The sequence below is a fragment of the Xyrauchen texanus genome, chromosome 4 (assembly GCF_025860055.1).
Source record: "Xyrauchen texanus isolate HMW12.3.18 chromosome 4, RBS_HiC_50CHRs, whole genome shotgun sequence".
Taxonomy (NCBI): Eukaryota; Metazoa; Chordata; class Actinopteri; order Cypriniformes; family Catostomidae; genus Xyrauchen; species Xyrauchen texanus.
Window position 1 is genome coordinate 15118795 of NC_068279.1, and position 27274 is coordinate 15146068.

The window sequence follows — 27274 nt, forward strand, 5'->3', positions numbered from 1 at the left end:
AACGTGAGAATTCTAATTATCAATGGCCGCAATTGGAATCCTTCAAGATTACTGGAGCACAAAGATGGAAAATGTTATGGTGTCATATTTTAAACTCACAAAACACACATTCATCTACATATGAATGCACAGACTCACAAGACATTACAAACAACCACAAAATTCATTATACTTCATACATTAAATCTGCAATCATATACATACACTCTTCTCAATGAATTGATGGCCACATTTCTTCAGCCCCTGTGTCTGCAGAATGGTCACCCTGTGTTTGGCTATCATAAGGGCATGGCAGCCCATCTTAATCCTGATTGGTTCTCAAATATAAGTTCTCTTCAGTAATTGGCTCTCACTCGAGAGTGACGCCTGCGCTTTAAGCTCTGAGACCAAGATGGCCGCCTAGTCCCAACATTGATAAGTTGAGCATGTTGGGTAGAGGGTGTCTAGTCCGTTATGACATCACAACTGCATGTGTCTCATTTATTGACCTGTATCATATCCCAAATGCTTGAATGGAGTAATTCAGCAACCCTGGCAAATATACCATACAAATAGCCCACTCTACGAAATACACTAAACACTGCAGATACATTGAACAGAATGATCACACAGCAAATATACTGAACAGCAAATATACTGAACAGAGTCATCATGCACAATCAATATGTAGAACACATTTACGACACACAGCAAATACATAGAAAATACCTACAGTATAATGGTAGACCAAACTTAGAGTGAAAAATCTGCCCGTAGGGTAAGATCATAAATGTAGGGATGCAGGACTCAAGGCCCCGTTCTGCCTTAGTGGATTAATGAGTTGAGTTGTATTTAATTGTTGACAAGTTGACAGTCCTGGATTTGGTTTTCTTCAAAACTCATCTCAGAGCTGTAGTCAATGCAACAGGTTTGTAAGCTTAGGAGCAGATTTATTTCATGTAAACATGATTAGCTTTATAAACAGAGGTGATACAGGGAATTTTTCTCAACCATGGCATCTCCATTTGTACTTTATTAAGGGGCCAAGCACTCTATATTGTGTTTGTTCTGATTTTCTTCTTCTTCTTCATCTTTATTTTTCTGCCCTAAAAGTGTATGGCAATAGAGACTGTACATTTTTGAGAATCCAAACTTGGCAGGATGGTCCTAAATGTGCACCACTATTTAGGCACATTCACACACTTCCATCTGCCCCTAGATGGTGCTATAATAAGCACTTTAAAGTTCCCCTTCTGTCACTCACTCGACGTTGTGTCAATGAAGTGACACTGAGTATAAGTGAGATATTCTCACTGACACTGAGAATAACTGAGTGTGGTGGTGTGGCATCCTCATGGACACTGGCCAACGGCACCTCTAGCAGACATATGTAGGGCAGCGGGCTTGGCAACACCCAATATCTTTGCGAGGTTTTACAATCTCTGGGTTGAGCCGGTCACGTCTCGTGTTCTTTCAGGTGCGAAAGACATATTTATATATATGTATATGTATATACTGTATATATATATATATATATATATATATATATATATATATATATATATATATATATATAGAACAAACATATTTTTGTTCTAATTTTGTGGAAATTAATCAGAGATGTCATCATGGCAGTGGTGGCAAGGAAAGCCAATTTATACGTAAATTAAGCAAAAAGTATTTTAATGCTTCACTGTTATGAAATTGTTTGTTTGTAAGAAGATACTTTATGGAAAATATAAAAATGGTCCACCAAGACTTTTATATTTTTATAAATTTTGACTCAGGGGACACCCCTGAACCCATACAGTATTTTTATCTACCAAAAAGCCTCCTATGTCCCATACATATATATTCTGAATGTAAAATTATTTAAACACAAAAATTGGACTGCTGTCATTTAGTTTCAAAACTAATTTTTGATCTTATCTTTTAATATTCATATCCAAGTGCCCTCGACTGATGAAGTCTTGATTACATTTTTTTATCTTTTGGTAAAAAGAACCCAATACTTTGGCTTTCTCTGGGCCCCCAATGTCCTCAACCCTGCCCAGTTTTGAAGAGACCAGTTTGACTGTTTGGAATTTATTTGAATTTTTACAAAGTACTATTGCTGCCAATGTGGTAAGTTAAAAAACTATTCAAAAATATATGTTATATAATTTCATAGCATATGACACAGTGTAAGCTACGTACTATTATGTCCATACAACCACACAGTGGTGCTAAAATCAGCTAATTTGTATTTTGCTAATAACTCCAGAACCGTATAGGCTAGAATAATTTTTCTTAGCTTCTCCAAATCCTTCAGTGCCCCCAAATCATATGGTCACACGTATTTCAATTTCCACATGAAATCAGCCATATCACCCTGTAGCTCTAGACTGGTTGCCCACTGAACTAAGCAGGGTTGAGCCTGGTCAGTACCTGGATAGGAGACCTCCTAGGGAAAACTATGGTTGCTGCTGGAAGATGTTTTATGGAGGCCAGCAGGGTGTGCTCGCCCTGTGGTCTGTGTGGGTTCAAACGCCCCAGTGTAGTGACAGGGACACAATACTGTAAAAAGGCACCATCCTTCAGATGACACGTTAATGTCCTGACTCTCTGTGGTCATTAAAAATCCCAGGGCACTCCTCGTCAAGAGTACGGATGTAACCCTGTTGTCCTGGCCAAATTCCTCCCATTGGCCCTTCTCAATCATGGCCTCCTAAAAATCCCCATCCAGTAATTGGCTCTATAACTCTACTCTCTCCTTTCCACTAATAGCTGGTGTGATACTGAGCCTACAGGTGCGCTATGCCTGCATTGCATCATCCAGGTGGATGCTATACAATGGCGGTGGTTGAGGAGAGTCCCCTGTTCACTGTATAATGTGCTTTGAATGTAGTGACAGAAAAGTGCTATATAAATACAACATTCATTCATTCATTCATTCAATCTTTTGAAGCTGGCTCGTGTTGAGGTGGTAAGTATGGTATATTTGCTTTGCTGGATTACAACTCTCATCATTTAGCAGAGGAATAATAAATTGAGTTTCCCAGCAGTCCTGCAGATGACATACCAACATCTTACAAACCAAAATGCTGGAATATAGCATCATCAATGCGCAGCATTATTCCCTGTCAGGACAGTTTAGGCTGTTAATCTGTCTGGTGTCCTTTAGACAAATGAAAAAGTTTTTTGAAAGTATGCATTGTGCAGATATCTGCAGATTAATTTTAACAGCTGTAAATCCATCATAACTTTCTTGAGGAGTTGGTGTTTTTGCTTGTAAGATGTTTGGCTTTAACCCTCACCCACCAGAGACTGGTGCCCCCTCTGACTGCTGGGTCCTGTTTGTCTGTTAGTCAAGTATAAGGGATTCTTTTTTTCTTCTTCTGATGGATCCATCTTGCTGAATACTGGGTTAAAAAGCTGCACTTCAACCACAATTACAATAACAAAACTCATCTTTCCAATGCTTTTTTATAATTATGCTCTGTTTGGCTGCCTCTGTTGGAACAGTGAGTGCCGATTACTCAAAGCGATTGCAGTAGGTAGCACTGCCAGGTCAAAACTCGAGGGCAACTCTGAGGCTAGCCCTACCTGCTTTCCCTCTCTCTCTCTCTCTCTCTCTCTCTCGCTCTCTCTCTCCCTCCATCTTTCACTCTCTCTTATTCTCTTGCTCTCTACTATATCAACAGCAAAAGGCCAAGTGTCCTACAGTATCGCTTTGGTTAACAGATATTCTGTAGGTTTAAGTTTTAATAACATAAAATAACATAATGGTGCCATGTTATTTATGTTATTTCCCCTCGTGAAGAACTCCTGTAAACCTTGCAGTGTTGAAACTCAGTGAACAAGGCATCTTAGACAAGCTGAAAAACAAGTGGTGGTACGATAAGGGTGAATGTGGGACCAAAGACTCTGGGAGTAAGGTTAGTCTGCTCACTTATTTACTTCATCTTCATACTCCACAAACAACATAGTTCAAAGTGGAGTTCAAAACCACACACTTAAGCAATTCATCATTTTAATGATGTAGTAATTAAGTGTTACAAAGAGGTACTTTGTTGTAAACATTCATAACAGAAATCTAGCTATTAAGTATTGCATTGAATTTGTTCATTAGATTTTTCACTTCTGCTGCTGTGACATGGCCTCATTCTCAGTGTTTTAGTGTGCTCATTGATTCTTGTACAGTGTTTATCTGGGTTAGACTAAACCTGTTTTTCTGCCCTCTCTCAGAAGCTCTAGTGAACATCCATTGACGTTAACTTTAATCATTAGAATGGAATTTAGTGAGAAGCATAATCCCTCAGATGTCATTTTTAGTTGGTCAAATACTATGTCAATTATCACTGACATATACTGCTAATAAAGGAAACAAGTTTGAGTCTGCATTACATGATACCTCTTTTCTCAACACACATGAAGATCAAATCACAACCTCTCAGATAAGGCATTTTTGTATTATTATTTTGCACTGACTGCTCAAGCAGATTTATATGCCTGGAACATGTACTTGGTATTTACAGATGAGCAGATTTACACATTTACAGATGAACAATTAGTTCCAGTTGGCCAAAAATGGTCTTTATCTTAGGGATTCAGTTTCTTTAGCTGCAGAGCTCATTTTGTCCCTCACTGAAAGCAATTATTTGCCAAAAGCTGTTCCAGTAAGTTGCATTAGTTCAAAAGAAATCACGTGCATGAGACCATGTTTGCCTGGAGACTCCAGTGAATGAGCATTAAAGGCAATTGTGTTATAACAAATCTCAATGTTATACAGTCTCATAAACAAGTTAATTAAGCTCTGAAAACATGCCCCATATGCATATGGACAGCAGATCTGTTAACATACTACTGACTATATGGGCCTGTAACAATGGTAACCTTATTGGAAAACAGGTCTCTAGCTTTGCAGTGAAGACAGCAATGCTACACTCCATCCCTCTGTTGCTATGGTGACTTTTCACAGTGTAGCTAACAGTGTTTTTGCATATAAACGTGTTGGAAGACAGTAAGGCTGATGGTCACAGCAGCAGAACTCCTATTGAGTCCTATTGAGGCTTGTCTGTGTTTTAAGGTGTGGCATTGGTCACATACAGGTGTCTGTTAATGAGTTTTGAAGGCTGTGAAGCTTGCAGAAGTAGTTCAGAGAGGGGAATTGCCATAGTAACATTTATATTCCTCCCCCTGATTCTCCTCTTCCTCATATCCTCTGATAAGATGGCAGACCGAAGAAGCCAGTGGATCGGACTGTAGCTCTCTGATGGCAGCTTATTTGTCATGTTACTGTACCGACTCAACTTCACCTCTAGAGGGAGCAACAAGCTCAGAGCTTGCTTTTAACTTGTGTGTATGCGTGTATATGTGCAAGCATGTGTACATACTAAGCTACAGTTTGGGGACATTTTGGGTAGTTCTCATTTGGGAAAAAGAAAATATATATTGAAGTATATATGAAGTAAGTCATGTTTTTAAGTAATTAAAAAAATGCAAAAGGTTTTCTTGTAGGGAGTAGGGCTAGTATAATATAAAGTAATAATAATTAGCTTTATATAAAAAACAATTTAAGTCAGTATGTCCCCATTTATATAGCTAAGTGTGTGTGTGTATATGTGTGTGTGTGTGTGTGTGTGTGTGTGTGTGTGTGTGTGTGTGTGTGTGTGTGTGTGTGTGTGTGTGTGTGTGTTTTAGGGCAGTATTTTGCTGTCTCTGAAGGAATAAGTGACCATACAAAGGCCTGCGCTTTAATTCCACCGAATTTAACCTTTGACTTCTGGGCACACCTCATAATGATTTGATGTCATTTTGTCTAAAGCCCTCACATACAGTACCCTCTTTTATCGAGCTTATAATTTTCCCCTCTTAGTGAGTTGCGCACATGTGTAAGAGAGAGAAAGTGAGAATACACAACTGTGTGTTAGTATGAATGTGTGCATGCGTGGTTGTGAAAGCATGCAAGCATAAGTTTTAGCTCCTCTCTAAGTCATTATATAAAGGTTTGGTGTGCGCCTAAGTGAGGTTGTGTACTAATTGTCTCTCCCCCCACAGGATAAGACCAGTGCGCTGAGTCTCAGTAACGTGGCTGGTGTGTTCTATATCCTGGTGGGGGGTCTGGGTCTGGCCATGACTGTGGCTCTTGTGGAGTTCTGCTATAAGTCGCATCAGGAGACCAAACGACTCAAACTTGCCAAAAATGCCCAGAACTTTAAACCAGCTCCTCCACCTACTGCACAGAGTTTCACCACTTACAGAGAGGGCTATAACGTCTATGGAACAGAGAGCGTCAAAATTTAATGGTTGGTGTAAGGCTCTTTTCTGTGTATGCATGTGATTTTCAGTGTCTGTTAGTAATTAAATTAGATAACATTTAAATTAGAGGGTAGTAAGAGCCTGATCTCATGACTGTGGCAACATTTTTGCAAAATTATATTATGTCATATGGAAATGTCCACAGTGTTGTGCTAAAATCGAGTAAAATTTTCTATCAAACAGATTACATTTTTAAGGTTAATGGTCTAAGTTTAAAATCAACAAAATCTACCTCCCTACACTAAAGCTTACACCTAAACTTAATCGATATGCCTGGTGACATCAACCACCCAGTCTTGCAGGTTTGCACTTTACCACATCAGGGAAATCAGACTTTCCTATTTGTATATGTTGTGCAGCTCCTAGTACAAGCTCTAGTCATTTCGAGACTGGACTACTGAGTGACTATTTGTGCTCCAATAGTCTGGTGGAAACACAGGATTATATGACAAACTACGCCCCAATGTGCAGCTTTAGTAGCTCTGGGTGTAATGATGGAATGTGTGTGTTGTCATGCTGGAGATCCGGGTTCGAATCTCACCCTTTTACATATTGTTCCCATGTTTCTACTCTTAATATTTCCTATAATACTACTTATAGTTATGAATAAAAGATATTCCTCATAGTGATTTGATCACAGTGAAGGTCAGGGAATTGCGAGAAGGATTTGATCCGGATAAATTAACCATGGTTTTATGTAGTAATATTGTAGTAACCATGTGTTTTGGTGGAAACTATATTGTTCCCCTTCTGTCACTCACTCGACATTGTGTCGATGTAGTGACACTAGGGGTCGCTCCTGGGAGCTCCAGACATCTCTGATCTTTGAGAACAGGCCAATGAAAATTGGAGCTGGAATGCAAACACTCGTGCGGTTGTATTTCACCGAGCTAAATTACTCTGCCAGCCATTCATCTCTTGCTCTTACGAGCTTTTGGTTTCTACGGTGCATTGCAGTGGTTCTCCCCCGTTTGCACTGGTGTTGTGCAGAGAAACACCCCTGGGCACTTCAGCAGTGAAAGAGTGTTTTTTCTAAAAAAAAGAAAAATAATATATTTTCTCTATAAAAGATAATTTTCCTACTAAAAGAGTGGCACTTACGAAAGGGTCTTTTTCAAGATGCCTTTTCGTTTGTGTGTTATTTCTGGTTGTGTCCCCTATCTCTCCGGTTCTCATGGCCACGATCGCTGTCTCACATGCTTGGGTGCTACCCATGCGGAGACGGCATTTGTGGATGGTTCATGCCCTCATTGTGAGAGTATGACCATAGCTACGTTGCAGTCACGGCTTTCCTTAGTCAGAGGGAAAGCCACCCCAGTGGCTCCTCGGCTCGGTCCTTCTACCTATGGGTATGAGGCAGAGTCGGTTTGCATTGGGGGCGATCACGGGACTTCAATGGGAGCCTCTCTGCTGGGAAACCCCCACGGACCTCCCATTCCCCAGAACGCTTGTATGCCCCAGTGAAGTTCTGGGATGAGAGCACGGGCCCATCTCAGGGCGGGTTCGCGGTTTCATTCGGGTCTTGCGAAGAGGATGAGCTGTCGATTGCAGCATCGCAGAGCGGGTTCGTCATGTCTGTCACAGGCTGACGTGGAGCAGGCAGTCATACTTGCCCTGCATGCCATGGCACTCCTGCATGTGCGCCAAGCCAAGGCACATAAAGAACTGCACAAGGGTAGTCCTAACCCGGGACTAATGCAGGAGCTGCACTCGGCGATCGATCTTACCCTCCGGGCAACGAAGTTCACGGCGCGGTCTCGGGCAGGCGATGTCCACCTTGGTGGTCCAGAAATGCCACCTTTGGCTCAACTTGGTCGAGTCGAGAGAGGCCTAAAAGGTTAGATTCCTTGATGTCCTCATCTCCCAGGTAGGCCTGTTCGGTGACTCTGTCAGAGACATCGCCTGGCAGTTTTCGGTGGTGAGGAAGCAGATGGAGGCTATTCAACACATCCTGCCCCAGTGCGTCTCAAGAGCCCACACCCCATCTGCTCGTCGCCAAGGAAGTAACGCTGGCTCTGAAACAGCCTGCACCAGTGGGCCACCCACAGATAGCAGACGGCACCCGTCTCACGGACGGCCGCCAAGAACCAGAGGAAGGCTTCGGAGCACCCCTGAGGCAGGCTGCCCAGGAGGTCCGGAATCTGCACTTCGGGAGCTGGTAAGAAGCTCGGAGGGCCAGGCCGGGCAGAGAATCCCTATTTTAATTTTCTTTTGATTTCGACACATACCCAACGGTCTGCGGTACCCACTTTCTCAAGAAAAGAGCAGTTCCCCTTCTGTCACTCACTCGATGTTGTGTTGGTGAAGTGACACTAAAGGTCTCTCTTGAGAGTCTCAGTTGCCTCTTAGCTTTGAGAAAAGGCCTATTAGAATTGGTGAACAGAATTTGCATATCCCTCCCCCTGACATACTGATATAAAAGGAGGGAATTGTGCATCTGTTTAATCCGTTTTTTTCTTCGGAGCCAAGCGGTTGTGTGTCCAGCAAGCTGGTGTTCACAAGTGTTCCACTCACCTCTACAGAGCCTTTTCTGTTGGACCTTATGGTGCATTACCAGCGGCTTTCTCTTCTCTGCACGGTTGTGCAGTTTATGGATGCGGCAGATATCTCTCTGCCTCTGACGGTCATAGGTGCTGCCGTCTGGGTCGCGATCACACTGAGCCAGCGTTTGTGGGTGGTTCTTGTTCTCACTGTGAGAACTTGACCATGGCAACGTTGCAGTCGCAGCTTTCTTTTCTGGATGGAAACGCCCCTCCAGCCACCCCCTGCGTAGTGCCTTCCTCCCATTGGATGGAGGTCGACCCGGCTGGAAATGGAGGCGATTTGGGTAGTTCAGCGGGCACGGCTTCAACGGGTAAAACCACACGAACCACCCTCCTTGCAGCACGCAGGTTGCTTCCGTCCGGGTCCGAGATGAGACCGGCTCGCCCCACGGCCAGTCTGATGTCACCTTCGGACCCCCTGGGCTGGATAATGATGTCACCGCTGCATCGAAGAGCGTCACGACGTCTGACACGGAGGACTCGACTGGGCTGCCACCTTCGGGCCGCCCCCCCCCCAGTTTGAGGCAAACATGACTTCTACCCGGAGATGAAGAAGGGTTTCTACAGCCCTTACTTCATTGTACCTAAGAAAGGCGGTGGCTTGCGGCAAATCTTGGACCTGCGAGTTCTCAACCGAGCCTTACACAGATTCAAGTTCAAGATGCTCACACAGAGACATATCCTAACATGTGTTCGGCGTCAAGATTGGTTCGCAGCGGTAGACCTGAAAGACGGGTACTTCCATGTCTCGATCTTGCCCTAACACAGGCTCTTCCTACAGTTCGCGTTTGAGGGCGTACCAGTGCAAGGTCCTCCCCTTCGTCTTGTCCCTGTCACCTCACATCATGAAGTTCGCAGAGGCAGCCCTTGCCCCACTAAGGGAAGCGGGCATCCGTATACTCAATTACCTTGATGACTGGCTGATTTTAGCTCACTCTCGGGAGTTACTGTGTGCCCACAGGGACCAGGTGCTCATGTACCTCAACCAGTTAGGGCTTTGGGTCAACTGGGAAAAGAGCAAGCTCGCCCCGGTTCAGAGCATCTCTTATCTCGGCATGGAGTTAGACTCAGTCTCAATGATACAGAACAGAACAGAAATGCGCAGTCAGGTCAGCTCTCATTTCTGCACAGGAGGTTGGAGGGGCGGCTGTCCCCCTCCACCTTGAAAGTGTTGTAGCCTCTAAACCGGCCCACCGCGATGCAGTGGATGTTAAGCCCCTGCGGGAGCATGACCTGGTCATCGGGTTTCTTAAGAGAAGCCCAGAGGCAGAATCCTCCTAGGCCATGGCTGTTTGCCTCACGGGGTCTCTCTGCTCCCCCCGTGGGCCCTCAGGAGAACCCCCTTCAAGCCGCTAGACTCATTTGAGCTGTGTACCCACCTCTGAAGATGGCCCTCCTGATTCCACTCACTTCTATCAAGAGGGTCGGGGACCTGCAAGAGCCCTCTGCCAGCAACACTTGCCTGGAGCCCGGTCCGGCAGATACTCACGTCACCCTAAGACCCTGACCAGGCTACGTGTCCAAGGTTCCTACGGCCCCCCTTCAGGGCCAGACAGTGAACCTGCAAGCGACTGCCCCAGGAGGAACTACGGAGCTCTAGATTATTTAGAGTAGCTCTTTGTCTGCTGTGGTGGGCAGCGGAAAGGGACGCTGTCCCCAACAGAGGTTTGTCCACGAGGTCATTAATGCCCTTGCATCAGCCTTCTAGACCCAGGCCGTGCCCGCCCCTTGCGGGTTCGAGCACGCTCTATGAGGAGTGTGGCATTCTCGTGGGCACCGGCTACCGGTGACTCTCTAGCAGAGCAGCGGGCTGGGCAACACCCAATACCTTTGTGATCAATAAGCCGGTGTTTCTTCAAGTCTGAGCACGTAGAACTCTGTAGCATGGGACAGCTGACCGGGTGTACCGCTTGCGCATAACACCTTTTCAATTCTTCTATGGCAAACCCATGCACTTTTACCCCCAGGTGAGTCCACAAAAGCTTGCACTGCCTGCATGTTTTTCCTCCATAGCCCTCTGGCTCGCGAATTCGGCTGAGGAATTCCCGACCAGACCCACTACAGGTACTAATTACTCTGTACTGGAATAGGTGCTCTACAGGTATCGGTCATCGCGATTACCCCCTGTGTTGTATTTTCCGCAGTACGGTCGCCCTGTCGGCAGACCCGCGTCTCACTTGGGCAGCTCCCTCTGCCCCCGGTCGCTGTGTTTGTAGAGCTCCTCCCTCACCAGGTAGGACCTACCACCACGCCACTTCCTTGTGTGGCTCGTAAGCCCATATAACGTATTTCCCACATTTGACCACCTCATCCTGGGCAGGATGTGGTCTCCGCGGGATCTTTTCCCCCTGAAGGAATAGGAGTCAGAAAAGAACATCTTCCCCGATGCGCGTTATAGCGTTAGATGGCCCCAGCTGCTTCTAACAGCCCTATGGTGAATAGAGAGAGAAAAGGCTGCGGCTGTCATGGCCTGCTCCCATGCTTGGCATGTCTCTTTGCCCCCCCCCAAGAGAAGAGGGAGGGTGGGAAGCTAAAAAGTGTATGACGTTTTTATGGGGCGTTGTGGAAGGTTACGTGCAGCCTGGCGCGGGATGCTCCTTTGGCACGCAACAGCTTGCTTGCACTTGCATCAGCAGTTCACTTAACACAGTTCAGTGTCGTGGCATTATTGGATAGGGACCCCTAGTGTCACTTCACCGACACAATGTCAAGTGAATGACAGAAGGGGAATGTCTAGGTTACTGTTGTAACCCCCGTTGCCTGATGGAGGGAACGAGACGTTGTGTCCCTCTTGCCACTACACCGTACCAACCACTGTAATGGCCGAACCTTATTCTCTGCTCCTCAGTGCAAAACCTGACTAACCAGATGCATGATTCCCTCCTTTTATACATCCATCAGGGAATGGGGGTTATGACAGTAACCTAGATATTTCCTCACTGTCGTCCATTCTGTCGTTATCATGACCGCCGGGCACCGTTTCTGTCTGGCAGGTTTGGCGCCTACTGGAGGCGGGACTGTCCACTCCCTGCTAATGTTACTAATTTGTAAGTCTCTTTGGATAAATGTGTCTGCTAAATTACTAAATATAAATGTAATAAAAAGCAAATGTTACATGAAAAATGTAATTGCAATACGAATGTGCTTCAACAAGCTTGTAAATAGTTATAAACGTATTGTCTAACAGGTTATGCGCTATAGTAAAATTGTTTAGATGTCATAAGTTAGCTTTGTGTGCGGAACAGGGTTAAAAATATGTTTATGAACTCATAATCTGCTGTTTTACTCATGATCTGTGTGAGAGGGAATAAAAGTTGTTGTAGCACCTCTATTGTACATTTCACAAGGAAACTGCCACAATTAATTATACAATGAGGCACAAAAATATAATTTTGCAAAAATGTAAGTATAGTATAACTGTCAGGGATCTGCTCTTAATATGGGTTTTTTTCCCCTTTGTGGAGCCCTATGATTCTATGGGACCAGTTTACAGCTGATTATCTTCTGAGTGATGATGTCATTCTGAGTTTAGATTCAGTTCTGAGAAAAGTTTCCTCAGCTGTAAATGCTGCTGTAAGCATTTTTTTTTATTAGCACGAATAAAATGTCTCAACCATATGACAGATATTACTGTAAAAGATTTCCTGATAACTCACTCTCTTAACAGTCTCTCTCTAACCGCCCAAAGCTCTGTAAACAGCTAAAAGTATCTGAGTGTTGCCCACGCATATTTTGGGCACCATTCCACTGTCTGACTATAAAGAATTCAATTTTGGTAGGGGATGTCAAACATATTGACTGTTTTAGCTAAAATCGTACCCTCTTTTGTTGGACGTCTGTCACACTGGGCGATTAAGAATGGAAGAGAGGTGACAGCCTCTGACATACATGTCTCATATTGCATCGTCCCATTTTGACAGTAAATCAATGTGAAGCTTAGCTCACTGAAATAAGAACGAGTACAGTGTGAACAAACAATTGTAAGAGACTGAATTATAATGCAATTCATAGTGTAGTGCATAGCTTCAGTGAGAAACATAAAAAAACACACTGTTCTGCTGTTGCTTTAATATTTTATTAGTTAGTTAAGTGAACGAGAATGTTTTTTTTGATAGGTAGTTTGCGATTGTTGAAAAAAAAAAAAAACAGAGGAGTCACCCCACCAACTGCCAGCAATAATATCAAACGTTGTTGTCGGAGGGTTAACTCAGCAGGGAGTTGAGTCGCTGGGGCTGTTAACGGCCACCCGTGGAGAGACACAGCCATGTGCACAGACTATGTAACTCTCCAATGACATTGCAGATGAAGCTTATGACTGAAAATTAGCTAGTGGGACGCCAACATTAGCCACCAGAAAACATGAGGTGGACGTCTACCTACCAATAATATTGAATCCTGAGGTTTGTTGACATGTATTTGGAGGGCCCTGTTTAAAATCTAAAATCGCTTACAGCAGCTTTAACTGGTGTTATGAATAAGGGACTCTTATTGAATGAATAAGGGAACATTATAAATTTAGATCAGAGCTTTGTTGATATGCCATTAAGGTTGCTAAACTGCTCTGGTATTGTTAAGACAGTGTATCTCCTTGCAAGTCTCAATTGGTTCAGGCTGCTGTTTTTTTTCTTCTTATCCTCAGGTTGGAAGCCTGTCCCATGCTGATCATGTCATATGTTGCATGAGATAGATTCTCAGTTTTTTTACTTTCAGAGTTGACTGCAATTACCTTTAGAATGTGGACACACACCCATCCAAAAGTTATCTCACTGGAACTCTCTTCTTCTCGACTCTGATCACAACCTGAACCAATAATCATGCGACAGACTATCGGCTGGACCAACCACCTGTCACCCTCTCTCAGTGCCTTACTGAACAATTGGCAAAACATAAAAAACAAGCAGGCCATCTCACCAAACCCTGGAGATATCTTGCTGAGTGATGGGTCTGAAATCATATTCATTATTCTTATTATGAGAGGGACAGATACAGAACGGGAAAGAGAGAGATTTGATATGGTTTATCTCATGTTCATTGATGACAGTGTTTTCATGAGTGTCAGTCATCTTGTCTCCATGACTACTTACATTTATATGGATTTATATTTTGAATCCACTGAAATCTGTTGGTTTAAAATGTTGTCCTATGATTCTGTGTCCTCAACTTTATGTTGTGAGTAATGTACATAATAATTTAAGACATATTATGGCATTAGAGAACTAATGGTCAATAATGTTTCCTTTTCTTAATTTATATGATATTTAGACTTTTAGTTCATTGTGTATTCATCTTGGATTAGAGCTAATGTTGGAACCTCAGACTGTATGTGCATGAGGGTGAGAGTGTGTTCATGGTGTGTGTTTCACAATCTGTAATCTAAACCCATTGAGGGTGTGAATTTACTTGGCATATTGCTTATATATATATATATATATATATATATATATATATATATATATATATATATATATATATATATACAGTATACAATTGAAGTCAGAAGATTACATACACTTAGGTTGAAGCCATTACCACTCCACAGATTTAATATTAGCAAACTATTGTTTTGGCAAGTCGTTTAGGACATCTACTTTGTGCATGACAATGTAACAAAGTAATTTTTCCAACAATTGTTTACAGATATATTTTTTCACTAATTAATTGACTATTCACAATTCCAGTGGGTCAGAGGTTTACATACACTACGTTAACTACACCTTTAAGCAGCTTGGAAAATTCCAGAAAATCATGTCAAGCCTTTAGACAATTAGCTTCTGATAGGAGGTGTACTGAATTGGGGCTGTAACTGTGGATTTATTTGAATGCCTACCTTCAAACTCAGTGCCTCTTTGCTGGACATCATGTGAAAATCAAAGAAATCAGCCAAGACCTCAGAAATAAAATTGTGGACCTCCACAACTCTGGTTCATCCTTATGAGCAATTTCCAAATGCCTGAAGGTACAATGTACATATGTACAAACAATAGAATGCAAGTTTAAACAACATGGGACCACGCAGCCATCATACCGCTCAAGAAGAAGACGCATTCTGTCTCCTAGAGATGAACATAGTTTGGTGCAAAAAGTTCAAATCAATCACAGAACAACAGCAAAGGACCTTGTGAAGATGCTGGAGGAAACAGGTTGACAATTATCTATATCCACAATAAAACGAGTCCTATATCAACATAACCTGAAAGGCTGCTCATTAAGGAAGAAACCACTGCTCCAAAACCACCATAAAAATGAAAGACTACAGTTTGCAAGTGCACATGGGGACAAAGATCTTACTTTTTTGGAGAAATGTCCTCTGGTTTAATGAAGCAAAAATTTTACTGTTTGGCCTTAATGACCATCATTATGTTTGGAGGAAAAAGGGTGAGTCTTGCAAGCCGAAGAACGCCATCCCAACTGTGAAGCATGGGGGTGGTAACATCATGTTGTGGGGGTTCTTTGCTGCAGGAGGGACTCGTGCACTTCACAAAATAGATGGCATCATGAGGAAGGAAAATTATGTGGGATCAAGTTCAATCAATTCAAGGTATTTGAGTGGCCATCACAAAGCCCTGACCTCTGTCCAATTGAAAATTTGTGGGTAGAACTGAAAAAGCATGTGCGAGCATGGAGGCCTACAAACCTGACCCAGATGCACCTGTTCTGTCTGGAGGAATTGGTCAAAATTCCAGCAATTTATTGTGAGAAGCTTATGGAAGGCTACCCAAAATGTTTGACACAAGTTAAACAATTTAAAGGCAATGCTACCAAATACTAACAGAGTGTATATAAACTTTTGACCCACTGGGAATGTGATGAAAGAAATAAAAGTTTAAATAAATTATTGTCTCTACGATTATTCAGACATTTCTTCAAATAAAGTAGTGATCCTAACTGACCTAAGACAGGGAATGTTTTCTATGATTAAATGTCAGGAATTGTGAAAAACTGAGTTTAAATGTATTTGGCTAAGGTGTATGTAAACTTCTGACTTCAAATGTATTTACAGCATATATCAACTACTGGTAAAAAAAAAAAAAGTTCACATTTTTCCACTGTCATAGTCAAGACTCAATACATAACTTAAGTTAGTTATTAAGATAAGCTAGGAAACACAAAATTATACATTTGAAGTTTTATAGTTTGTAATAATTAATTTTCTTTTCTTTTAAATACTTTAATGAATAAAAACGGTGATTGTCACTGAAATTAATTATGATCTCTGTTATCAAACTGATAGACAAAGAGAAAACACTTGGATCTTTGGTTTTATAAATTCAGATGAAGTCACTTTGTTTAGATTTTTAACATTTGTTTAGATTGTAAATACAATTATATTTAGAAGATTTTATAGAAAATATTTATGTTTTGTTTTTAAAGAGAATTGCATGTAGGGTTAAAAACAACTTTCCCCTAAATAAAGCCTACTTTTGCCCACCCCTCTGACCTGCCCTGCTTCGTCCCTCCTCCCTGACCCACCCCACTGCGCCTCCTTTATCCCCTGTTTAATTAAAAGAAGTAAAATAAAAAAGAATAGAAAACTGGAAAATGATTGAGATACAATGGTGGCCAAAAATATTGGCACCCTTGGTAAATATGAGCAAAGAAGGCTGTGAATTATTATTTTTTCTTTCATAAAAACCGCGCACACACCAAAAAATGTAAACGGGAAATATCTCATTATTAAATAAATATTTTTCTCCAAAACTCATTGGAAAAATTATTGGCACCCTTTTTATTTAATACGTTTTGCAACCGCCCTTTGCCAAGATAACAGCTCTGAGTCTTCTCTTATAATGCCTAATGAGGTTGGAGAACACCTGGCAAGGGATCTGAGACCATTCCTCCATACAGAAGCTCTACAGATCCTTCAAATTCAGAAGTCCATGTTGGTGGACTCTCCTCTTCAGTTCACCCTACAAATGTTCTATTGTGTATCAGGTCAGGGGACTGGGATGGCCATGGCAGAACCTTGATTTTGTGGTCAGTGAACCATTTTTGTGTTGATTTATTTTTTTGGACCATTGTCCTGCTGGAAGATCCAACCAGGGCTCATTGTAAGCTTTCTGGCAGAGGCAGCCAGGTTTAGATTTTTTATCTGTTGGCATTTGATAGTGTCCATGATGCCATATATCTGAACAAGAAGTCCGGACCTCTGGCATAAAAACAGCCCCACAACATTAAAGATCAACCTCCATATTGAACTGTGGGCATTGGGTACTTCTTCATCTCTGAGTGCTTCAAACCTCACTCTATTTTTGTTTTATCTGACATTAGAACCCTGTCGCATTTGAAGTTTCAGTAGTGTCTGGCAAACTGAAGACGCTTTTTTGAGTCTGAGATTTTTTTGTTGGATGATAGCAAAGGTTTGTTTTTCTTGAAACTCTCCCAAACAACTTGTGGTGATATAGGTGATGTCTGATTGTAGTTTTGGAGACTTTCTAACCCCAAGACCCTGCTAATTTCTGCAATTCTCCAGCTGTGATCTTTGGAGATTCTTTGGCCGCTTGAACCATCCTCCTCACTGTACGTGGAGATAATATAGGCACACGTCCTTTTCCAGGTTGTTTCTTAAGATCTCCAGTTGATTGGAATTTGTTAATTATTGCCCTGATGGTGAAAATTGGCATTTTCAAAGCTTTGGCTATTTTCATATAGCCACTTCCCATTTTGTGAAGCTCAACAACCTTTTGCTGCACATCAGAAATATATTCTTTAGTCTAACATACTGCAATTGATGATTAAAGGAATCAGGCCTGTGTGTTACCTACTATTTATACCCCTGTGAAACATGAAGTCATGGCTGAACAATTTTATGTTCCTAGTCCCCCAGATGCACTAAAAAGTTTTAAATATGAATGGGAATATACTTAAGATATATTTTACTCATAAGAATATCTAGGGGTGCCAATAATTGTGGCCAACATGTTTTGGATAAACATATTTATTTAATAATCAGATATTTCCTCTCTTTCTTCTTTGCTCATATTTACCAACGGTGCCAGTATTTTGGCCACAAATGTACGTCTCGATGAAAACAATAATCTCTCCCTGCATGACTGCATCCAACGCTTGAATATTTGAGTATATCTGGTAAATAAAGACAGATAAAAGGCACATTTCTGTGGCTGATGTGTGATTTCAATTTCAGTGCATTTCTGTACTACAAACAGGGTTGTGGAGTAATGGAATACATGTAACGGTATTACGTATTTAAAATACAAAATATAAGTAACTGTATTCCACTACAGTTTCAACTGAAATAATTGGTAATTAGAATACAGTTACATTCAAAAAGTATTTTGATTACTGAGGAGATTACTTTGCATTTCATTGTCATTTGTTTAATTTATTAGTCCTTTCAGATGGAAAACATTTATACATATATATGATGTGATATAAAGTACATTTGAACAGTGGTGAAACACTTTCTTATGGTGTGTTACATTCATACGAGCAGACAGAGAAGTAAGTTTGAAGTAAGTTTGGAGCAGAAGAAATAGAACATCTAGGTTACTAGTGTAACCCCTGTTCCCTGATGGAGGGAACGAGACATTGTGTCGATTGTAGTGACACAAGGGGTGCCTATTCAATAGTGCCACCTACACTGAACCGTGTTACGTGATCTGCTGATACTGGTGCAGCAAGCTATAGCATGCCAAGAAGCATGAGCATCAGACTGTACGTAACCCTCCCCGACGCCCCACTAAGATATCATATTGTTTTTATTAGGTTCCCGACATCCGACCAAGGATTCTCTTGTGGGGTGGGAACAAGCAACGTGGCAAGTATGTGAGCAGGCCTCACCAGCCTCTGCCTTTTCTCTTTCTATGTTTTTCCTCATAGAGTGTTAGATGTGGCTGGGGCCATTTAACGCTAAAACACGCATTGGGGAAGGCATTCTTTTCCAACTCCTATTCTTTCAGGGGGAAAAGACCCCACGGAGACCACATCCTGCTCAGACTGGGGGAGGTTAAATGCGGTTAAATACATCACATGGGCCTTCAGGCCCCATTTAGAAGAGTTGCAGTGGTAGATCCTACCTAGCGAGGGAGGAGTTGCTACAGACACAGCGACCGGCGGCCAGAGGGGGCTGCCAGAGGGAGAGGCCGGTCCGCCGGCAGGGGGACCGTACAGTGGAAAATACTCATAGGGGGATTAATCCGTGAAGGCCAAACCCTGTGGAGGACCTATTCCAGTACAGAGTAGTTAGTACCCGTAGTGGGTCTGGTTGGGAATTCCTCCGCTGAATTCGCGGACCAGAGGGCTGGGGAGTCTAGTGGACTCACCTGGGAGAAAAAGTTCACGTGTTCGCCTCAGTGGAGGGGAAAGGCTCCAGCGCAAGTGGTACACCTGGTCAGTCGTCCCATGTTACCGAGTTTTACATGCTCTGGCCTGACAAAACATGGGACAAAACCGACTCGACCCGGAGATTGTAGAATCTTGCAAAGGTATTAGGTGTAACACAGCCTGCTGCTCTACAGATGTCTGCTAGAGAGGTGCTGTTAGCCAGTGCCCATGAGGATGCCACACTTCTTGTAGAGTGTGCTCGAATCTTCAAGGGGCGGGCACGGCCTGGGTCTGGCCAATGTGATGGCGTCGCCTACCCAGTGGGTGAGCCTCTGTTTGGAGACAGCGTTTCCCTTTCCGCTGTCTGCCAAAACAAATAAAGAGCTGCTCAGAGTCTAAAGCTCTGTGTGCGGTCCCAAACAATCCGTACCGGACACAGCAACGATAAGGATGGGTCTGACTCCTCCCGGGGCAGCGCTTGCAGGTTCACTACCTGGTCCCTGAAAGGGGTCGTAGGAACCTTGGGCATATAGCCCGGTCGAGGTCTTAGGATGACATGAGCATCTGCCGGACCGAACCCTAGGCAAGTGTCGCTGACAGAGAACGCTTGCAGGTCTCCGACCCTCATGATGGAAGCGAGCGCAATCAGGAGGGCCGTCTTCTGGGAGAGGGCACTTAGCTCGACTGATTCTAAAGGCTCGAAGGGGGATCTCTGAAGGCACGCAAGGATCACGGAGTGATCCCATGAGGGGAACAGGCATGGCCTGGGAGGCAACATATACTTTAAGCTGGAGGGGGACAGCTGCCCCTCCAGCTTTCCCTGTAGGAATGAGAGCACTGACCCGACTGCGCACCTCTGCGTATCTTCAGATCGGGAAGAACACCAATTTGCAAACAGGCGCCACTTTAGGGCATAAAGCTGCCTGGTGGAGGGAGCTCTGGCTTGGTTGGTGGTGTCTAAGACATCTGGTGGTAGACCACTCAGATTTTCCGCATCCTATCCATAAGCCAGACGTGGAGGTTCCAGAGGTCTGGGCGCAGATGCCAGAGGGTGCCCCGTCTCTGAGAAAGAATGTCTTTCCTCAGGTGGATCTGCCAGGGAGGTGCTATCATGAGGCATGTGAGATTCGAGAACCAAGTCTGGGTGGGCCAGTAAGGGGCCCCTAGAGTGATTGTTCCCCGTCATCCCTGACCTTGAACAGCACATGTGCAAGTTGGCTCACTGAGGGAAATGCATACTTGCGCAGCCCCCGGGGCCAGCTGTGTGCCAACGCATCTGTACCGATGGGACTTGCCTCTGACCTGAGGGAGTACCAGAGCAGGCAATGGGAGTTCTCCTGGGAAGCGAACAGGTCTACCTGTGCTTTGCCATAACGGTCCCAGATATGAGTGGCATGCAGCCAACTCAGTCGGTGCTGACTCTAAAGGAGGAGATGGCGGGCGAGTTGTGACATATGACGAGAGCACATGCCACCATGTCGATTTATGTACTTTACTGTCGTGGTGCTGTCTGAACGGATCAAGACAAGCTTGCCTTGGATCAGTGGGAGAAACCTCCACAGGGCAAGAAGTACAGCCAGCAACTCTAGCCAGTTGATGTGCCAACGCAACCGCGGGCCCGACCAGGAACCGGCGGCTGCGTGCCCATTACACACGGCGCCCCAACCCTGTTTGGAGGCATCTGTGGTGACCACGATGCGTCTGGACACCTGCTGCAGGGGGACTTTGTCCGCAGGAAGCAGAGGGGGGTGATGATTGCACGATACGTGCCGCGATGCCATGCCCATCTTGCGACTCAAGTCTGATGCCAGTTCTGAAGCGATCTCATATGCATCAACCCTAGTGGCACGACCATGGCTGAGGATGCCATATGCCCCAGGAGGCTCTGGAACTGTTTTAGAGGGACCGCAGTGCCTGTTTTGAATGACGAGAGGGAAATCAGCACAGTCTGCGCATGCTCGTTTGTGAGGCGCGCTACCATTGAGACTGAGTCTAACTCCATGCCGAGAAAAGAGATGCTCTGAACCGGGGAGAGCTTGCTCTTTTCCCACTTGACCTGAAGCCCTAAACGGCTGAGGTGCCTGAGCACCTGGTCAGTGTGGGCACATAGTGCCTCTCGAGAGTGAGCTAGGATTAGCCAGTCATCGAGGTAGTTGAGTGTGCGGATGCCCACTTCCCTTAGCAGGGCAAGGGCGGCCTCTGTGACCTTCGTGAAGACGCAAGGGTACAGGGACAGGCCAAAGGGGAAGATTTTGTACTGGTACGCTCGGCCCTCAATCATATATTAAATTAATCATGGCTGACTGTGAATAGTACATTTCATGGCATTGGTAAATGAAGACTACTGCATTTGAATAATGCTGCATCCTGGCCCCCAAGTGTCAGTGTAAGAAAACATACTACCATAACTGTCAAGAAATGAATAGCCTTGAATGCTTTAAAGTCAAACTGTTTCACTTCAATAAACAGATCCAAAGATTTCTATTGTTTCATTTGATGGCATTTCACAGGCTCCTATTTTACCACTATTATCATAAATCTGGCACATCCTTTAGCAGGTCTGACAGCTACACAGCTGGTGCTCTGCTCAGCTGATTGACATTTTACGCACACACACACACACACACACACACACACACACACACACACACACACACACACACACACACACACACACACATGTTGTGTTTCCATGTTTTATGGGGACTTTCCATAGACATAATGGTTTTTATACTGTACAAACTTTATATTCTATCCCCTAAACCTAACCCTACCCCTAAACCTAACCCTCACAGAAAACTTTCTGCATTTTTACATTTTCAAAAAACATAATTTAGTATGATTTATAAGCTGTTTTCCTCATGGGGACCGACAAAATGTCCCCACAAGGTCAAACATTTCGGGTTTTACTATCCTTATGGGGACATTTGGTCCCCACAAAGTGATAAATACACGCTCACACACACACACACACACACACACACACACACACACACACACACACACACACACACACACACACAAAATGAGATAATGTCATAGAACTCATCATTGTAGATTATTATGTCCACTTTGAACTAAAAAGATCATCAAATGTCTAATAAATCACTTAAAAATAGCTTGCATGTAAATGTAGTCCTATCGGGAAGACTCGCAGACTTGAGTGAAATTGAAATTGAAGATGGCATTTATTTGATGAATATAAAACAGAAAAGTAATGTCTCGCTTTGGCCCCATCTGGCAATCCGAAGTTGTAGTACTCGGAACTGTCATATCCTGCCGGAGATAGGAGGCAGGGGCGAGGAGCCTACCCCGTGCAGGACGGGACTCAACTGGTGGTGGTGGGGTGGTGGTGGAGGTTGCCGCGTTAGCACACTGAAACAGCAATGTGATAGATTGTGAGCAGACTTATAAAGCAATGGCTTATGTGATTGGCTGGGAATTACCCAGCTAATGGTGCAATGATGTACAGCTGCTAGTCTTCCCGCTGGAGTTGCGCTTACATTTCAACATTCTGTTGGTAATAAGTTAATAAAAGCGTCTTCGAAATAACTACTTCCGTTTTAAAAAGTGTGGCTTATTTGGTTTTTGTTGTGACACTGAAAGCACGAATAGAAATCTGATCCTCAGCCCTTAATCAGCCCACACACAGGGACAGTCTATGGTCTCTTTTATTCTGATCTTAAAGAAGGTTCTGGCTTATGCATATTACTGCATTCTGCAAACCGATCTAATGAGTTTTATTCAGATAATAAATGATGATGCATTCGCCACACCCCAGTGCCGTAATGCTCTCATTTCCCGATGGCCGTGTGATGTTTAAATTCATATGCTGCATGTCTGGTTTGGTTGAGACGAGCCCGTGCTGGCAATCTGACTTATTTAATTATTTATTTATTTTGTTTTGCTGCCTGTTTGTAAGATCGCTAGTGTTCCTGCGGTTGCCTGGCAACGCGCGTGGCAGTGGGCGCTCCTGACCTTGCGTCCGCGACCGCGCAAAGCGCGCGCGCTTAAAATAGACCCGGGGAGATTGACGTTAATTGAAAATAAGAAAAACGAAAGAAGAGCAGAGCGCCGTTCACACAGCTCGACGGGGAAAAGGGGGCATGTTGGATGTTGGGAATGTTGAGATATGAGATTATCCCAGCACACGCTCGGATGCGATACCGGCTGAGGGATTCGGCAGGTGAGCCCAAATCTTCTTATTTATGGCTGATCTGATGCGCGCTGTTGGTTCTCCCCGCGTTATTCCAGCAATGGGTAATAAGAGCAATTTTACGATGTTGGGGAATAAAAATGTGGGTGGTTTAAAAAAAGCATGAATTGGAATTCTGCATGACCTGAACGATTGAACAATGAATAATGGTCTAATGAATTCGCCGCAATGCTTGTGTGTATGGGAAATGGATTCGACTGAAAAAAAAAAAAACAAGACCTTAGAAAAGGTTTTTAAATGTACTGCATTTATTTATTTATTTTAGTTGATTATGGTAGTTTTATCTTTATTCTCCCATCTGCAGCAATACAGCTCGCTATCGCAGCGAGGGAGAGCAAAAAGACAGAGACAAATTGATAAAGAGAGGGAGATAATTATTGTTCGATAACCTCAAAGACAGGATTTGCTGCATCTGGGCAGTAGGATCTCGTTAATCATAGTCGTTAGATTGTCGTAAATACACGCCTTTGTATTACTACTCTCTTTCAGACTACATACATTTGTTCTCATCTGTTTGAAAGCACCTCTGTCAGCACCGTTATTTAGCTGTTATACAGGATCTTCTTCGCCTGTCTGCGCGAGGGACACTCGGGGGCCGTGTCGTTCTCCGCGTGCATGCTCAACACCCGCTGATATATTAATCACTGGCGGCGCGTGACGCAGCGCTTGTGTGAAATAAAGCTGCAGTTCGCTACCTGTTGGAAAGGTCAGACAGAACCCATTGTTAATATATCTTCCGTGTGGATGAATCGAGGAAGCGAGGCTCGTGCCGAGTCCAAGTTGTCATTGTGATTTTGCAATCTGTTGGCTCGGTTTGCTTAAAGCTTTAGTGTTCGGGCAACCGCTCTCCAAGCGCGCGCTCGCGTGTGTGTACGCGCGTGTCCAAAGGCGTATTTTGAATATTTACGAGATATCGATATAAAACACTAACATTAGGTATTTCACGGGAAGGGCCGTGACACTTCAGGAAAATTCTCGTGAGCTCCCTGTTGTCGGATGTGCGGCAAATACTAAGCTCGCGTGCATTTTCAGAATGAATTGCCCCCTAGTTTATTATCCGCGCGCCATCCCGCCACTGCACTTTTCAGCCGGAGCTACGGAGAAGGAGGAGAGACAAGACTATTGGTATTCATCTCTCGTATGGAAGTCTCATTCACCGTCCCCGCCGTGAGTCCGGGGAATACACATACACACCATTTCTAGTGAATGCAGAAAATAAGCAGCTATGTAACCTGCGTATCATTAAAAATGAATTGGCAACAGCGTCCGTGAAATATAAAGATAGCCGAATTTAAAATTCAATGAAAGAATACTTTTTGTTTCCTACAGATGTGTAGGTTGAAATATATAGCTGACCTGATTCGGGCGCGCTGTACTCTCGTGTCTGTTCGGTATTGGAAAATGGGCACCGGAATAAACAGACTCCCGGTATTCTCTTGATGGAATCTCACGGTTCATATTATCTGACCCACATTATAGGAGAAGAGCCACAGGTCTGAAAAGTGTACAGAAAAACAGAACACTAACTAGAGCATGTTTGTTTGTATCTGCTGACATTCTACAGGTAGCAGGCCCAATCAGCACCATGGACAGCGACATGGGCCAACCAAAGATACTTTAACAGTAAAATAACCCTCTGGGTTGAATGAATGTTATATTTGAATGTTCCCATCATAATGATCACCCGTAATGTTTCTTCTGCAGAAAACAAATTAAGATTTTTTTGAATAATATCTCAGCTCTGCAGGTTCATATAATGTAAGTGAATGGTGGCCAGAACTTTTAATTTTCAAAAATAACACTAAGGGAGAATAAAAGTAATCCACGAGACTCACATCTTCAGAAGTGATTTGATAGGTGTGAGTGAGAAACAGATCAATATTTAAGTCCTTTTTTGCATAAATCTACTTTGACCAGCCCAGACCAGTAGGTGGCAGTATACACAAACAATGCAAATTGCCAAAAAACAGATGATATATGGAAAAAATGACTTAAATATTGATCTGTTTCTTATCTACACCTATTATATTGCTTATCTTCAATTTAGTGGTTAAATTTAACCACTGGAGTCTTATGGATTACTTTTATGCTATTCTGGCCATCATTCACTTGCAATGAATGGACCTACAGAGCAGAAATATTCTTCTTAAAATCTTCATTTGTGTTCAATAGAGGAAAGAAAGTCATACACACCTGGGATGGCATGGCAAACAAATTTGAGAATTACAATTTTTGGTTGAACTATCCCTTTAATATCGGCCTATTGGATACGATTTTAATCTATTTTTGGAAAGATTTAAATCATATTAGTCAGAATTAAGTGAAAATGGGCTGAATTTGTAAACAGTTAACTATTATTTATTTATTTATTTATTGTAGATTTGAAAAGTTGCCATATCCGCTACTTAGTGAAAAACTGGCAATTTACTTAGAAATATTTCAGATTTCAAACAAACATGTTTTATTAGTAATATTGTTGTATAATCAATAGCTTTTCCTCAGTATGAATCCTGTTCAATGTATTTTATGAATGTTATGATTTTTGGGGGGTATTAGTTGTATAATCTGACTAAAATATTTCATCTGGCTAGAAATGTATTACATTCACATTTACATATATGCATTTGGCAGACGCTTTTATCCAAAGCGGCTTACAGTGCACTTATTACAGGGACAATCCCCCCCGGAGCAACTTGGATTAAGTGTCTTGCTCAAGGACATAATGGTGGTGGCTATGGGGATCGAACCAGCGACCTTCTGATTACCAGTTATGTGGTTTAGTCCACTACGCCACCGCCACCACCACTATTAGTATGTATTAGTATGATGAAATCTGTATGATCATATCAGAATTTCAAAAGATGTTTAAACATTTTCAAAATGAACTCCAAGTTGACACCCTCATGTAATCTATCACTTATTCCTTCACTGAGCAATTGCAACTTTGGGTCATTATTTACATCTGGTTAGTTTCTATTTCATTTTCTTCAATTATTAGGTGGCCAAGCTTGACTAGAGCATATTTATGTATATTCGGTATACCCTTTTACAGAAAATCTTCCTTAAATCACAGCACAAGCATATTCATTGTTTAAAAGTTTTTCAGTGCAAAAGGAACAGCATAACATGAATGACCAAATTTAATTGCACAAATAATTTTTGCAGGCTCCAGCCCCCCGCGACCCTGTACACAGGATAAGTGGTTGACGATGGATGGATGGATGGAAATAATTTTTGCTATTTTACGTTGCTTTTTTGGCATACTAATGCCAACTATGTAATTTGCATAGCAGTTGCCTTTGGTTAACTAATTTTGACAGTTAATGCATGACCTAATTTTTATTTTGCGGTAGATTTTCTTCTTTTTGGATTGTTTTCAGTTCTAAAGTTGAACTAACTGAAAAGGCAATTACATAAAACAGGCCAAATAAACTATTACCTGCTCAGCACAACATCATTTTACACCACAGTGTATTAAACAAAGTAGTTTCACACCTCTAAGATTGCCAGGCAATAGATGTCAAGTATTTTATGTTCTGCACTTGCAGTTTTTTTCTTTATCACTGCTTTGTGTTTTGCTCATTTACTATTCCAAAAATTTACTATTTGTGTTTTGCTCTTTTACTATTCCAGAAGTGAATTGTTTCAATGATTCAGTGGATATTTCATGGTTTTTTGTAAATCATTTTTGACATGCACTTTTTTTTTGTAACTTTTATGTCTTCCCAAATAGATTCTCACTGAAATATATGATCTGAAGCAGAGTTTTCAGGAATTTTTGAATTATTTTAATTTAAATTTAAATTTGATATTGATTAAAAAAATATCTTGATTTGATCATTTAGTTTTGCTTGCTTGTCTTCAAAGTTACAGACTTTTTGTGGTCATAAGAACATTTGTGGTCATACAGTTTACACAGAGGTTGGTTTTATTTTAGAAAAGTTACAAATCAGAC

The 27274-nt window shown here is 42.7% G+C and overlaps 2 protein-coding genes across 2 annotated transcripts in view; both read left to right on the forward strand.

The window, feature by feature from the left end:
* The window catches only part of LOC127638739 (glutamate receptor 3-like), a 79037-nt gene extending 64814 nt beyond the window's left edge, over positions 1 to 14223 (forward strand). The window contains exons 15-16 of the mRNA XM_052120439.1: positions 6019 to 6266; positions 13462 to 14223. Of these exons, the coding sequence (XP_051976399.1) occupies positions 6019 to 6264 (246 nt within the window). The 3' untranslated portion in view covers positions 6265 to 6266; positions 13462 to 14223. The remainder of the gene's footprint in view (positions 1 to 6018; positions 6267 to 13461) is intronic.
* Positions 14224 to 23131: 8908 nt separating this feature from the next.
* The window catches only part of LOC127643168 (neuroligin-3-like), a 51429-nt gene continuing 47286 nt past the window's right edge, over positions 23132 to 27274 (forward strand). The window contains exon 1 of the mRNA XM_052125763.1: positions 23132 to 23289. The gene's annotated coding sequence lies outside the window, so the exon portion shown is untranslated. The remainder of the gene's footprint in view (positions 23290 to 27274) is intronic.